Raw genomic sequence first — 16,970 nt, 5'->3', positions numbered from 1 at the left:
CTATTATCAAGATCACACTCTATATCTCTGCAAGAAGCAGTGTGTCTATCTACCTCAAAAACCTGGTAACACAATACATAATCATCAGAAACCTGACATTCTTCCGTCTTGATTTGAGTGGAAGGCATCATAGGAAAAATAAATGTACATTAAAGTGACAGTAGCATATTAGCCAAAACCATGAAATACCATCAAAAGCCTATACACAATGACAGCAAGGTGAATTCTGACAAGAGCTTAAACATTCAAAACACACTTTGTGGAGAACAGGTGTACTAGTCATCTAGGGTCAGCATTTGGTGCAGAGATATACGATATCTTGATATTAGGTATGATCCCAATTTGTGATCATACCTGTTAAGTTAAAAGTACTGCAACTAGATAATAAACACATGCATATACAACAAGAGAGGAAGTCAGTGAATGAAAAGTGTTTCATAAGTTAAAATAAAGTCAAAGATTTTATGGTCTTATTTATACTGTATGATATTTTGTATTTTACACTTTTTGTAAACATACTGCAATTTGCTAGCGTCACAGGACAGGCCTGATATTTTTATTTCTTTTAGATAGAGTGGTTCATGATGACAGGTTCTTATTTCCTAACATTAGGAGTTATGACTTGGACCATCAACAGATGGTCTCTTGTTTGTCAATTTTTCAAAAGTTGTATTTTAACAGAGATCTTTCACATTCACAATTGATACGATGCTTTCTCTTGCTATTAAACCACTTCCACTGCTCTTTAGGTCACGCACAGCATTCCGTGCAAGGATTCGTTATTGTACAAACATTAGAGTGACACCTACTACGCATGATGTGAGGATCGGTTGCTGCCAAAGCAAAAAAACGAGAACACGGAAAACTTGAAGTTCCGGGGCACACATTGATGAGGCTGAGAAGGAGCAGAAGAAGCCATAATAACAGCCACATACACACACACACACACACACACACACAAAAAAAAAAAAAAAAAAAAAAAAAAAAAAAAAAAAAAAAAAAAAAATCAAAACAGGCAATGAACCGGGTAAAGGCCGAGAGGTCAACCACAACTCTTGCCCAGGCGGTTAAGAAAAGACTGATGCAGTGTCATAGGTGCATGGTTCTTGACCACTCTTCACCCGATATACGCACGCGTTGCCAGATCTCACAAGATTCCTTGCTTTCATCTGCGTTTTAACCGGATCCAGCTGGGCGCTAGAAATTATCCTATTGTTAAGACCGAAGGTTTGTTTGCGTATGAACAAGATTTGTTCAGAATGCCGACAATGCTACACTTGTGGGATTAGTAGTCTTCATTTCAGAAAAATGAAGCTGCCCTAAGTCCCAACTATAAATAGTGTAGTCAGTGGGTTATGAGGCTTAACTCCAGTGAAGCAAAAATAGTGGTTAGATCTAGTACACATTTTCCATCCCATCCACACCTTCAGGCAGATGGGACTCTGATGAATGAATCTGTAGCTTTAACTATTCTTGGTGTAACTTTTGACTCGCATCTTACTTTTGAGAAACATCTGATGAATGTGTCAGCAAATGCTGTTCAAAAGTTAGGCATCATACATAAGGCCTCTTATGTTAATAACAATGATAAAATCAATGCAACCTGTTTTACACCATTTGTCCTTCCTTTACTAAAATACTATTCTCAGACGTGGATGTCTGCTTCTGCCAAAAATTCTTTTTAGATAAGAGTAGTTTGTGGGGTAGGTTTTTGTTTCCTAATACAGTATTAGCAGTAATGACCTGGACCATCAACAGATGGCCTCATTTGTCACTTTTTCATAAGTTGTATTTCAACAGAGATCTTTCAGATTCATGACTGATTCTTGATCCCCTTATCCTGCTTAGAGTTCCAGAGGTCTTTTATTCCTCACACCTTTGGGCTGCGGAACAGTCTCCCTGAGGAAGTTGTGTAAATGAAACTTCAGATGTTCAAGCAAAGATGGAATACAATACTATCCTTATACAATTCTCCTTGTAATTCAATAATCTACTTACATTTTTATATATATTTATTAATTTGTTAACTTATCTTTGTTTTAATAACCGATCTCTTCTTTCTGTATTTCCCATTCATTACCTTCTGTTACTTCTTTGGAAGCTTCAATTTCATGTCAATGGCCCCTGTGAGCTTGTTCCTTATGAATAGGGTTATCTTCTAAATAATTAATAATAATTCTTTTCCATTTGTTCCCTTTGGCCATTTCCCACCTAGATTTCCAACTCTCTTAGATACCTCTTGCTTCAATTTGCACCCCACACTTATGAGCAAATACTCTAAGTCAAAATGAGGCTAGATATGTTACTCAAGTAATCTTAGTTTATATATAATACTTTATAATAATAACTTGCATAACTTGAGAAAACAACGTATAAAACTCAATATAACATACTTGATCTGTGTCTTGCTAAGTTTTCCAGAAAGCTGTTGGAAGATAAATTCTCTCTCAACTCCAGACTCATCAGTACACTGTCGGAGGACCTGGAACACCATATTCTGAGATGTGTTCAAGCCATGCATGCCACTGAATCCACCACTGCCCATCCCAGTATTCATACCGCCACCTAAACCAGTAGTGCCAACCAGAGAGTTGTCCATCATCCCTGTATTGCCCGCCGAGTTACTTGCCATTCCACCTGCTTGCTGAATGAATAATAGTAGTTTAGAGTCTGCACTAAATATCATATAAATTCACTGAACACCCTGCTTTACCCTTTCCCAATACATTTAAAAATAAAATTATAATATGCCTGGGATTTATACTCTCCCAAATAAATCTGCTGATTTCAAAAAAGTTATAAAACAAAAAATAGTTAATATACTTTGAACAAACGATAAGTTTCTTTCTATCACTGATTATCATGTCAAGTAACCTTTATGAGAGAATCATCTTGCATTTTCACAATTTGTAATATGACAATCTTAATTAAGAGCATTGCAAAGATTCTTAGGTAATTACTTTCACTCAGGGACATATTTCAGTAACTAGAAAACTTTTCTTTCATTATTAATGCAGAAATGATTGAAATAAATTACTTATAATAATAATCAATAAAATTCTAAGGGCTTACCAACTTTTCAATCTGCTGAAGTTTTAAATATGAATGAATGACTTCCAGCATGTGTGTAGTTATGAGATTGGGGTCTTCTATATGCATGATACGAAAGATCATTATGTATTTATTCCCCGCTTGTGTGCGAACAGACCCAAAGATCTGGCAGTAGGTCATTTCTATTAAAGGTTTTGAGAAAGAATCTTTTGTGTCCTGAAAAATAACAAATATATATATAATCTTGCTCTGGATATCATGTTAACTTGCAACGTCAACTCCCATTATTTCTGTTTACCTTAAACATATATTCCTACTGAATTATCTTTAATCTTATTTACTACTTTTCCCTCTCTTTTCTTATATATATATATATATATATATATATATATATATATATATATATATATATATATATATATATATATCAACATAAAAACACGACTCAATTATCTTCTGAATCTAATGTAAAATTATCATTCTTGATGCATGGCCATTCAGAACGATCAGCAAATCAATTTCGAAAGTTGAAGACCCCTGTGACCACAATGTTTAGCATTTAAGACTTTTTTTTTTAACTGAGCAGTTTTATGTACTTAATTTTCAGATCTAAAAGTAACAATCCAGATATCTTATTATTCTTAAATGTACAGTACTTACTTGATCACTTTCAACCCACTGTACAGCATCCATTACAGCAGTTGTGTCATCTATTTTATAGGTTTAGTTTTTGTACTTGTAACATCCACTGCCTTAATCAAGCCAACAACACTCAGCATATGAACCTATAAAAAATAAAATATGAAAAATCACAAAGACCTTAAGAGAAAATAACAAAAGCTATAGAAAGCGTCAATTTGTAAAACAATGGAAAATTAGATTAACCATCATTAGTACCAAGAATGTAGTTATGTGCAGCAAAGATGAAAACAGAAAATATAATATAAAAGAATTACAACAATTTTACATTCACTGAGTAATTAAACACATCAAAGTACATATACTCTTACAAAAGGAGCAAAATAATAATAAAAACAGTTTTCATGACTGCTCAATCCTTCTTACTACATACATGCAATCAGGACACTTCTGAGGCTGCTAATATAATATAATTATAAAACTAAGTATACAAGTAAGAGAACAGTTCTTGATGAGGAACTGTATTAGCAAAGTGGTAAAATAAAATGTCTGGCCCTGTAAATGAAAGAATAACTCAGAAAATTTAAGCTGAAAGGCCAAAAACTGTTAGTGCATCAGAAGCACTAACCCCCTGCGTGAGCTCCTGCACCCTGTGGGCCTAATAACCATAAATCTAAACCAGGATTACTCAGCAGTTCCACATCAACATCATCAGTGATGATGATGGGCTGATTCAGGAACATAAGTCCATGCTGAAATTCTTCTATTAAAGTGCATGCTTTTATCCTGGGTCACAATGCTGTCCCACTTTTAAAACAGTAAAAATGTATTTTACTGGCTTGACAGCACCCACAGACCAATATTAGGAAAAGTCTGTCACTTTGTGTCACTTTGGATGCACATTAAATAAATATTATTATTACTATCATAAAGGATTAGTTTATCCAGACCTCTGAGCCAAATAAAGGCTCTCGGGATGGTAATTAAACACATAATACTAATTAATTATTCGTCAACAAATTGATATTGGAGAGGGTTGTTCTTTATTGCTACTATGTCATCATCAGTTTGCAGCTGTACATCTGATCAATACAACAGTGTGTGCAGTTTTTCATACCACTATATTAAAGTCAAAATGATTAATTCTTGTTTTCTATATTAAAGTAAAAATTATTGTTAATTCTTGTTTTCAAGAAATAATTATATAAAGCAAATTATTGAGTAATTTTTGTCATCAGCAGTCAAATAATCATGGTCTTGATAACATTCAAATTTAGTGATGTCACAACATGTCTATAAACTGAACAGAAGTAGAGGGCAGTCAATGGATAACAGATCTCCATGGCAACCAGTCAGCCAATCAGGTTTTAGCTATATTTTGTCTGAGAAAGAACGTTTCTCAGATATATGTGTATGTATTTTGAATACATTATGTGGTTTCTAATAGTGTATGTATTTTACTAATTACATGAAGAATAGAATGAATTCCTTCTCATTACTTTGAGTGCAAAATTGTTGGTTCAGAGATTCTTCTGCAACACAAGCATTTATTTTTATTTGCTTCAGAAGACATTTACTAACACTGTGTTAACATACCTTCAAAACCAATTAATCTCTTTAATCTCTCAAGGAATGTTAATTCATTTCTGTTTACTAGCTGGTCACAACCTTTATAGTCTACGTGTCTGACAGCAACGACAAATTTTTGTTTTTGTCTTCCAAAGATGTACTAACTGTACTGTACACAGACTCACCTCAGTGTTACTAACTCTTAAAGTGTCATCTGTAGAATCCATGACTGCTTTTAATGTGACAGGAATCAAATTTTGGGATCTCCTTGCCTGAAAATTAAGCACAAATATGTAAATATTATCAAGAAGTTAAGGTTATAATAATTCAATTGAACATATAAAAATTTTAAAAATAGGTCAATAGTAATAGGTAATTTGGATTAGCTAGCAATACATTACATATTTTAATCTTTATCATAAGACTACTAGTTTATAAACAATGGGTAGTAGTAGTAGATTCTTTTTTACTCAAAATAGTCATGGAAAACTTAAAATATTTTCTATATCAAATTAATCATAGTGTTAGTATCATTTAAAGCTACTTTCCACCATAATAGTATACAGTTTATATTTCACACTTATAATTCTCCATTCTTGCATGGAGTTACTTTGCTACTGTTAATATCATACTGTCATTCTTCAGCTGACTTTGACCTTGATTTTTTGAATGACAATATAAAAAATACAGTATTACTTTCATTCAATACACAAGAGGACCATGATATCCTGTCACTACTACAACTACCCCACCCCATGTTGTTATAACTAAGTCAGGAGTTTCCATTTTCCACCAGATTAATCAACGATATACTGGAAAAATTGTCACACCTTGGTAAACATGTAGGATTTTCCTCTTTCTTCCTTTTTTACAAGGATAAGATGGGTGACAATTTCAGTATGCTCAAGGATTTCTCAAACACTCTAGTTTGTATATGTTATTCTTTAAAAGACCTCTTGTCTTCTTGGCAACCAGTGTTGTGTTGTAATACTACTCAGAACATCCCCAGATATTTGTAAACAACACTGTTAACCCACACTGCGGACTGCCCCAAAAACCAATGCTGTTCTACCTGTCATACACAAGAGAGACACACAGCCATTTATAATCTATGCCAAAATAAAACGAAAAAGAAATTTTTATGCTAAAATTAGACTTTACACATACTTACCAAGTAATTACCTGTAGCTGAAAGCTTCCTACCATGGCAGTTAAAATTTTAATATTTTGACTGCCATGGTAGAAAGCTTGTAGCTACAGGTTATACTTGGTAAGTTACATGAGCAAAGTTAGTTATGAAAAAGTATATAGCAAAATAAGAAAAACATTTGCTTTGTCAACAAGAACCATATTCACAATCTAGCATGTAGAGCAGTGCAGTCCAGGAAAAAGTTATTGCCAACAGTTGAGCGAGTGAGTAATATCCTCAACCCCTCACTTGCCTTCCATCAGTTAACTACCTACCAAGCTTCAATAACTAGACTAGGTTTAATTGAAGGAATATCTGTAAATTGGACAAAGATTTATGTCCTTGTGAAAACAAATGCAAATCAAATGAATGATTCCTTGCAAATGAGAATGTACATGATGTATCTACACGATGAAGTCACATGACATTAAAAATGATAAAAAGCAGCATTTCCAAACCATCATTATCTACTTGATGAAATACATAGGTAGCAAAACATTCTAGGTAACTAAAAATGCATGTGACTAACAGTGAATGCAGCATGACCCCAAATCCTTGGCTGTGATCTCCTTAACTGTGGCTATACAGAAGGTTAGACAAAAACTAAACATAACACATTTAAGTACAGCATTTTTCACTCACCTTCTTCTCAGACTGACCAGCAGGGGAGGCAAAATCTTGCTGGGTGCTCATAAACCCGCCATCAAAACCTGGAAAACAAAATATATAAAAAAGGCTACAGAAAAAAAATTGGTCACTTCATCTCCCAACTATAACAGACCCTGCATACATACCTACTCTGTATAGCAACTTATATTGTTAATTAAACAACTTCTGAAAAAAACCGACATTTTAAGCCATAAACATAAAATTTGTAAAATAAAAAATATGACATTTTTATAATAAAACTGACATTTTGAAACCATAAACATGAAATTTGTAAAATATGAAATATGACATTTTTATAATAAAGTAACTTTTTGTACATATTTACCCTGTAATTAAATAGCTAGTTTCTAACTAAACAACAGCTAAGATTTGTAAATTCACAGTAGTGATTTTTTTGTTTTTTTTTGTGGTGTACAAATAGCCCCACCCACAATTGGGAAGAGAGGAACAACTTAACAAAGACCTGAAAGTTTGTTTAATGCCCTACTCTGCGAGGGGAGGCGGGCGGGGCCTCTAATCTTCGATTACTGGGCAAGCTAGTACCTATATAGAAAAAGTTATTTTATTATAAAAATGTCATTTTTGTATATGTAACTTACCCAGTAATTAAATACCTGATTCACCCTTGACAGGAGGTGGGATGCAAGGAAATATTCTATTCCCAAAATATTAAGTTAATGTAAGTAACTTTTTCGAGTATAGAAAAACTTTGCCAGGATTGGTAAAAAATTGCTTGCTCCTTACCTGTAAGAGAGCTGCTGCAGGAAGATACTGCCTCTGGTTAGTTCTCATCTTAATTTGTATAAGCGTGGCAATATAGCCAAGGGTCGCCTACTACGAGAGTGGGAGCTTTAAGCGAAGGAAGTACTCCGGACACTAATAGAGCATAACATTTTGCCCCTGCCCAGGGTGCAGTATCATCACCAATATAAACAGAAAACAAAACAATACCTAAACCAAACTGATTTTAAAACACACCATTACCTATCCATTAAAAATGTTATTGTTATTATCAATTAAGTTTGTTCATACTGACCTGGCAGATATATATATAGCTGTATTTTCTGACGTCCGACAGAAATTTTCAAAACTCGCGGCACACGCAGTGGGCGGCCAGGTGGTAGTACCCATTCCCGCCGCTGGGAGGCGGATATCAGGAACCATTCCCATTTTCTATTCATATTTTGTTATTAATGCCTCTGTCTCCTGAGGGGAGGAGGGCGGGCACTATAATTAACTATATATCTGCCAGGTAAGTATGAACAAACTTAATTGTATAATAACAATAACATTTTGTTCATGCCACTTACCTGACAGATATATATATAGCTGAATCACACCTTCGGATGGTGGGAACAGACAGAATAGGATTTTTTTGGGAAACTAAAATTAAGTAGATGATATACATCTTGGTTCCTTACCTGTTTGCAAAGTAGACTATGTGATTACTGTCACGTAAGGCTGCTTTTGCTTAAAAACAGAGTTGCCAGCCAGGTGGAGACCTAGTGCTGGTGCGCTCTGGAATGATCTGTCAACGGGTGCGAGACCTCAGCGTGACAAGATCATCGAGGCCATACAAATGAGGGCAACGAAGCAACTGACCACCACCTGACCAACATACACACCAAACCCCTTAACACTAGCGAACGGATGGGAGATCTTCACATAAGACTCACCACAACCTAAAAACACCACAACCTAACTTAACCTAACTAAGGAATAGGGAAAGAGCTACTTCCGGACCCCAATACTGTGTCCGCAGAAACGTATGGCCCCAGTGCATTGCAATCGTCATAGATCGTTCTCACATCCCTTTAGGTAATGTGAGCGAAGACGGGAGTTGCTCCTCCAAAAGGTACAATCGAGGATGTCCTTGATTGACATGTTCTTTTGGAAGGCAAGAGAGGTAGCGACGGCTCGTACTTCGTGCGCTTTTACTCGGAAGAGGCTCAAATCAGTCTTCTGAAAAGATGAATGAGCCTCCCGATGGTGTCCCTTAAAAAGAAAGCAACTGCATTCTTTGATAAAGTTTAACCTGGCCTCTTCACAGAGCACCAGAGGTTACCTGAGGGACCTCTAACCTCTTTAGTTCTAGCACGTAGAACTTGAGAGCCCTTACCGGGCAAAGGACTCTCTCTGGTTCTTGGCCCACAGACTTGACATCCCTTTGATCTCAAAAGTCTTCGGCCAAGGGTTCGAAGGATTTTCATTCTTTGCCAAGAAAGATGGGTTCAACGAGCAGACAGCATTGTCCCCTTTGAAGCCCATTAACTTGTTAAACGCTTGAATTTCACTAACTCTCTTAGCCGTCGCAAGAGAAGTTAGGAAAAGAGCCTTCCTTGTCAGATTCCGAAGAGACGCTGTTTGCAGCGGTTCGAAAATGTCCGACATCAGGAATTTCAGAACTACGTCAAGATTCCATGATGGAGGTCTCGGTTGAGGAACCTTCAAGGTCTCGAAAGACTTCAAAAGGTCATGAAGATCCTTGTTGTCAGACAGGTCTAGGCCTCTGTGCCTAAAAACCGCTGACAACATACTTTTGTATCCCTTGATGGTAGGGACCGCTAATTTCTGCACATTTCTGAGAAATAGCAGAAAATCAGCTATCTGGTTCACAGAGGTCGAGGAAGAGGAAACTCCCTCCTTTTTACACCATGCCCTGAAGGAAGCCCACTTCGACTGGTAGACAGCTCTTGTGGAAGCACGTCTCGCATGTGCGATTGCTCTTGCAGCTGCCTTCGAAAAACCTCTCGCTCTGGCCAACTTTTCGATAGTCTGAACGCAGTCAGACTCAGAGCGGAGAGGTTTTGTGAAACCTTTCGAAGTGAGGCTGTTTGAGTAGATCTTTCCTCCAGGGCAATGTCCTTCCTTGGAAAGTCTACTAGGACGACATGACCTCTGTGAACCATTCCCTTGCTGGCCACATCGGAGCGATCAGGGTTAGCCTTGTCCCTTCCGAGGCCGCAAACTTCCTCATGACTTCCCCCAGAATCTTGAATGGTGGGAAGGCATAAAGGTCCAGGCCCGTCCAATTCCAAACACGCAACGCGTCCACTGCGATTGCCTCTGGATCCAGGACTGGGAGCAGTAAAGAGGAAGTCTCTTGTTCCTTGACGTTGCGAATAAGTCGACCAGTGGACGTCCCCACAGCGTCCACAGGTCTCGACAAACGTCCTTGTGCAAGGTCCATTCCGTCGGAAGGACTTGGTCCCGACGACTGAGGAGGTCTGCCCTGACGTTTTGCCAACACCTGCAATGAACCTCGTCAGGATCGTTACCTCTTTCCTTTTTGCCCACAGCAGAATCTCTCTCGCTAGGGAGTACAACGCTCTGGAGTGTGTACCTCCCTGGTTTTTTAAATAAGCGAGTGCTGTGGTATTGTCCGAGTTTATCTGAACAAACCTTGTTCTCCAAACTCTTCTCGAAGAACTGCAGGGACAGAAACACTGCTGCCAGTTCTTTTACATTTATATGCCAGGCTACCTGTTCCCCTCTCCAGGAGCCTGACACTCCTTCCCCCCTAGTGTTGCTCCCATCCTGTGATGGAAGCGTCTGAGAACAACACTAGGTCGGGGTCTCAAAAGACTTAGGGACACACCCTCTTGCAGCTTCTGAGGGTCCAACCACCATCTTAGGTGGTTCTTGACCTGAATCGAAATCCTCAATACTGCATCGAGATCGTCTTTTGCCTTCCACTCTTCTGCCAAGAAGAATTGGAGAGGCCTGATGTGCAGTCTTCCCAAGGAAACAAACTTTCCAGCGAGGAAATGGTCCCCAGCAGACTCATCCATTCCCTCGCCGAGCAAGTCTCTTTCTAGAAAGGCTGAGATTTTTTCTAAGCCTAGCCGCTGACGTTCCTGGGACGGAAACGCTCGAAAAGCCACTGAATCCATCTGAATCCCCAGATACACGATGGACTGTGTTGGGGTCAGATGCGACTTTTCGAGGTTGACCAGAAGTCCCAGGGACTTCGCTAAGGCTAAAGTGAACTGCAAGTCCTTCAGACACTTCTCTCTCGACGACGCTCTGATCAGCCAGTCGTCGAGGTATAGGGAAACTCTTATTCCCGAAGAGTGTAGCCACCTCGCTACGTTCTTCATTACCACTGTGAACACCATCGGAGCCGTGGTCAGTTCCGAAGCACATCGCTCTGAACTGCCAAACTTTGTTGTTCAAGACAAAATCTTAGATATTTTCTTGACAGAGGGTGGATCGGGATGTGGAAGTACGCGTCCTGCAAGTCCAAAGATACCATCCAGTCGCCCGGTCTCAACGCTCCCAGAACAGAATGAGGCGTCTCCATCGTGAATTTGTTCTTTCCACGAAGAGATTGAGCCTGCTTACATCTAGAACTGGACGCCAACCTGACGACTCTGCTTTGGTACTAGGAAGATTCTGTTGTAGAAACCCGGAGACCCCAGTCCGCGACTTGTTCCACCGCTCTTTTGTCGATCATCTGATGAAGGAGATCGAACAAGACTTTCTTCTTTTCTCCTTGGTAGGATGGGAGGAGAAAGGTCTCTGGGAGTCGTAGAAAGAGGAGGAAGATCTAAAAAGGGGATTTTGTACCCCTGCTCCACGATCTTGAGGGACCAAGAGTCCGTGTCTCTCTCTCTCCACGCTCCCGCAAAATACTTCAGTCTGGCTCCGACTGGTGTCTGAAGGACATGCTTTTCACTTAGAAGGTTTTGGTTTAAAAGGAGCTCTTCCTCGTGAAAACCCTCTCCCTCGAGGAGCCTGCTCTCGAGGGGGGAGCCCCCGAACGAAGGGACTTTGACTTTCCTTCGGCGGCGAACTGCAGCCGACGAAGTGGAAGGTCCGGCCGACCGTCTCGTAGACTGGGCCAAAGATCCTGAGTAGCCTTCTACTTGTAGGCTGTTCGTCAGGTCCTTTACCAAAGTCTGGGGGAAAGAGATGGTTCGAAAGAGACGAGAACAACAAGTCCGCTTTCTGAGCTGGCGTTACTGACCGAGCTGTGAAGTTGCACAGCAAAGCTCTCTTTTTCAACAAAGCTGTCCCAAAGTGCGATACCAGCTCTTCCGAACCATCCCTGACGGCTTTGTCCATACATGCTAACACGCTGGACAGCTCCCCCCCAGACTAAGGGATTCTGGGCTTCTTGCTTGTAAATCCAGAACTCCCAAACACCAATCGAGGAAGTTGAAGACTTCCAGCGTCCTAAGCAGACCTTTCAGATGATGGTCTGTCTCCGACGCGGTCCAAGTTACCTTGGCAGAGGGTAAAAGTGACCTCCTCTGTAAGTCTACGAGGCTGGAGAAATCTCCTTGCGCCGACGAAGGGATACGAACTCCCACTTCGTCCTTGGTCTTATACCAAATGCCTCCTTTCCCACCTAAGTTTAGTAGGAGGCAAGGCGAAAGTGTCTTGCCTTGGTCTCTCCTTCTTAACATCCAGTCTTGGAGCTTCTTGAAAGCCCGTTTCGTCGATAGAGAAGTCTTCATCTCTACGAACTCCGGGATTTTCCCCGTTTTCGATGAAGAAAACTGTGATGGAGGAGACTTGGGGTTAGCTGCGGGCTGAAATTTGTCCTCAAAAGAAGAACGTAAAAGTCTGACTAGGACTTTGTAATCAGAGGTAGAAGGGGCTGTAGCAGGCTCCTCTTCACCCGATTCAGCTGAACTATCCAGTTCTCCTTCTTCTCTCAACGGAAGAGGAGAACGTCTGTCAGGCGAAGGCGTCCTAATTGGGGATGGGTCTTAGGCAATGATCAAAGGACCCCAATATCCCTTGCAAGATGCAGCCTTCTCACGGCTATCTGCTTTTTGACGCTTACTGCTCGCTAATGACAGAGCGTCCTGAGGCGGACGAGCGTCTTCCGCGCCCTCCGCGGCAGTCTCACCTGCTCGAGAAGCGTCTTTACTTCTCTTTGCTGGCATACGTGCCTGAGCGCGTAACAAAGTGTCTGGGGGTAAGAATTCTTGTTCTGAATCCCCGAAAGCGTCTTGAAAGGAAGCCTGAACTTCCTGGCGAGCTTCTTGCCAAGCGTCCTGTCTAGCGTCCTGGAGAGCGTCCTGCCGAGCGTCCTGTGTAGCGTCCTGGCGAGCGTCCTGACGAACGTCCTGCCTAGCGTCCTGCCAAGCGTCCTGACGAACGTCCTGCCGAGCGTCCGAGAAAGTCCTGACGAGTCCTGACGAGCGTCCTGACAAGCATCTTGCCGAACGTCCTGCCGAGCGTCCTCGCACAAAACGTCTTCAAAAGCGTCCTGTCGTAACGTCCTTCTATACGAACGAACGAGATCGGCGAATCGCGAAGGAGAAGCGATCGGCGAACGAGACTCAGGAGGCGACGGCAAAGGAGACTGCTTAGTCCTCTTGACAGGCAGTCTAAGGTCCTTCCTCCGCTTAGGCTCGACTGCTGCTGGGCGAGTCCTCTGAGCCATAAGCGAGGATAGCTGGTCCTGAAGGACAAAAGAATGTTCTTCGTTGGAGAAGAATGAGTCGAGGAAAGCAGGACTGGTCCTGTGAGAAGACGAGGCGGCCGAGGGGGGGGAGGGGCGCCTCCTTCCTTCTCAAAGGAACAGCTACCTGTTTCTCAGGTTGTGTACGCGCCTCGTGCGCGCAACCTAGCGTCCTCATCTGAGGAGATCCTACCTCTCTTCTGAGGCGGAAAGACATGGTAAGCGTCTTCCGACCTAAACGAAAAAGGGCGAAAGATGGACGTGAAAAGGCGTCCTCCTCCAGAAACGTCCTTCTTTAAACGGACCGAGAGTCTCTCCGAGCGCTCCACCCCTTGCGCGGGGAGGGGACGCTTCGGAGGACGAAAAGCAGTCCTTCAAGACGCGTGCTCGTGCACGGTCCTTGGCAGCCTGGGTCTTTGCTACAAGGCCTGCCGAAGGGACGCCAGATCGGTGGGAAGCCCCCGTAACCCTCTTGTGGCGGCTTTCGACATACCTCCTCCCTGGGTCTTGGGAGTCTGATAGAGGTCTAGGCCTAGAGGCATTATGGGGCGATCTGACGCCCCCTCCACACACTGGGGGCACGATCACACACTTGCACCGAGCCAGTTTCCAAGGCTTTTACTTTGGTCTCCAGAGTGCGAAGGGACTCCAAAATCATAGAGAGAGCATCCGCTCCTCCCGACACAGAATCAGAGCCCGAAGGCAACACAGGTTTAGGGGTTGTAAACACTACAGGTGTTAGTGCAGGAGAAACGTTAGTCTTACCTTTGGAAGAACTTCTTGAGGAAGACCTCCTGATCCTATCGCGCTCCAATTTAAGGCGATAGGACCTCAATGCTCTCCATTCATCATCAGTTCAATCTCTCACATTCCTTGCACGATGATCAATTAAACAATGAAGCCCCCTACAACTCATACATACTGTTGTGGGGGTCTACCGATGCTTTCGGTAGCCTCACCTTACAATCAGCACTCACACACACTCTGAAACTCACACCACTTGATCCAGACATATCTTATAGAGAAAAGTCAATCCAAAATAAAAAAACTGGTCCACTATCGCGCATGCCAATCCAACAATCCAATTCAATACCAACAAAATCAATCAGATACTTAGAAACGAGTCAAATTCCAAAAAATCCTGAGCAGAGGTCTGTAAACAGATGTTTACCGACCGGCGACAGAAAAAATATGAATAGAAAATGGGAATGGTTCCTGATATCCGCCTCAGCGGCGGGAATGGGTACTACCACCTGGCCGCCCACTCGTGTGCCGCGAGTTTTGAAATTTCTGTCGGACGAGTCAGAAAATACAGCTATATATATATCTGTCAGGTAAGTGGCATGAACAAACTATGACTGAAGGGTACCCAGGTACACAGTACCCCCAGACTGACCCTTAAAGCTCGACCAACCTTCTAATAAGGGGAGGAGAAAAAGAAAAGACGGAAGGGTACAGAAGGAAGGTACACGTCCTACACATCCCCCCACCCATAGGTACTATAGCTGCTACTGCCAAAAGGCCTAAGGTACTGCCAGTCACTAAACGTAGTCTCTAGCTACTCTTTAGGTAAAACAACACACACTGATTTGCACCTCCAAAAGGTGGCTTGCATGATGGAAGATAACGAGAGATTGTGCTTGAAGGCTAAGAACGTGTCCTTAGCTACAGCTCGGAGGATCCTCTGATCTTCTCAGTTCCGTGTAAGTAGAATTTTAGAGCTCTTACTGGACAGTGTAATCTTTCTTCATCATCTGACCCTAAGGTATCACTTAGATTTTTTAATACTGAAAGAACAAGGCCAGTTTTGCCGGTGATTCATTCTTAGCCAGGAATCATAAAGTGTGGGCTACTCCCGTTGGAACAGTTATGAGCTTATCATGGACCCCAGTGGAAAACTGGGGTTTTACCTAGTAGTGCCTCTGGAGATTGGGCTATTCTGGTAAATGGTACTGTAAATATACCTACTGGCTAGGTCTAGCCCAGGCCTAACACCACTGTCTAGTCTGACTGATTGTCTGAATTAGGGTAGGCTATTCCATACCTACTAGCCAACCTAGACTAGTAGGGGCTAGGACCTACCCAGTAACTACTAATTTTACATAAATAGGAAGTTAGGTACCTCCTTATCCATAGTAGTACTATATGCTTAATAGGAAAATCATTGTAAACTCTATGACTTCATGTTACCAAGCTAGGTAGTAGTAGGTCTAGCCTAGTAGCGATTAGCCTAGGTAGTCTCCATGTTTTAACATTTGCCGAATTTTCACGTCAAGTATAGAGTTGAAATCTTCTGTCAATGTCCATCAAATACTAAAACAACATAGTAGGTATAGCCTACTAGCCTAGTACTACTACTACTTGGCCTAGGAAAAGTTAGCGTAGGAAGTCTGCAAGTCTTATCCTGTCAGCTACCATACTACTTCATATGATCAACAAAGAAATGCCATACATTTTTATTACAGATTCTGAAATATACTCACCACCACCTCCGCTGTTCCACATTTTGACAGTTCAAATCGGATAAAGGAAGAAAGATAAAAGTTGAAACTCTGATTTCCTCACTCTTGTTTTCGTGGGAAATTTTGGCGGTAAGCGGACAGATTGAATAGTCTTGAATGCTTAGATTGCTAGTAATGCTAAGTTTAGCACTAACCTTACTTTACACCGCGATCGTCTAAATTTTCAATCTATATCACTCGAATATTCGTAATTTTATGTGTGCTAGCTACAAAATTCCATATAAAGTTATACGCCAGATGATAAAATTAGGTTTAGCCCCATGAATTATGCTGAAACTTAAAAAGATGCTAAATATCATTATTGCCACCCAATAGAATGGTGCCACAATCTGTGCAGGAAAAGCTATGAAAATTTTGGTCGAATTACAAACAGATACTAGTCTTGTTATGAACATCTTGATATTCTGCCAAGTAAAAATTTTAATAATCAAATATATTCCGTTAAGAGAAAACGTTATGTAAAAACCGGGAAGCTCTACGTCTCTTATGGATCAGCCACTTTTTTTTTTTTTTTTTTTTTTTTTTTTTTTACCAAGTATAATTTCACGATCCGACACGTATTTTGTAATCATGGCACAGTATTGTAAAAACAGGAGAGTAATACACCACAACGCAGATGTTTACTGCCACCAATTCATAACCGCGTGAAAGATGCCCACAATTGTTACTTGTTGACGGCTTATCCAGGTTATTAATCGGATGTATTAGATCACATTGCAAATTTAACATTCACTGTTTGATCTCATAGCATCGATTAAACAAGATTTTAAGTTTCTTTTTGAACGATTGCAAATTCTCAATCTGTGTATGCTTAACGTTGTTACTTGGTCAAAAACCGCTAAAAGCCTTACGTAACAACTCCACAAAACTCCCTTTGCGGTTCTAAACATTACGGGGAGAATTATCATTGACC

The 16,970-nt window shown here is 40.9% G+C and overlaps 1 protein-coding gene across 1 annotated transcript in view; it reads right to left on the bottom strand.

Moving 5' to 3' along the window:
• The window catches only part of LOC135224636 (replication protein A 32 kDa subunit-like), a 21,326-nt gene extending 5,157 nt beyond the window's left edge, over window positions 1–16,169 (bottom strand). The window contains 7 exon segments of the mRNA XM_064263845.1: window positions 2,394–2,644; window positions 3,073–3,257; window positions 3,720–3,774; window positions 3,777–3,836; window positions 5,445–5,531; window positions 7,091–7,158; window positions 16,019–16,169. Of these exon segments, the coding sequence (XP_064119915.1) occupies window positions 2,394–2,644; window positions 3,073–3,257; window positions 3,720–3,774; window positions 3,777–3,836; window positions 5,445–5,531; window positions 7,091–7,158; window positions 16,019–16,040 (728 nt within the window). The 5' untranslated portion in view covers window positions 16,041–16,169.
• Window positions 16,170–16,970: the final 801 nt, after the last annotated feature.

The sequence above is a fragment of the Macrobrachium nipponense genome, chromosome 12, assembly GCF_015104395.2.
Source record: "Macrobrachium nipponense isolate FS-2020 chromosome 12, ASM1510439v2, whole genome shotgun sequence".
NCBI classification, from domain to species: domain Eukaryota; kingdom Metazoa; phylum Arthropoda; class Malacostraca; order Decapoda; family Palaemonidae; genus Macrobrachium; species Macrobrachium nipponense.
This window is presented reverse-complemented; position numbering and strand designations above follow the sequence as displayed.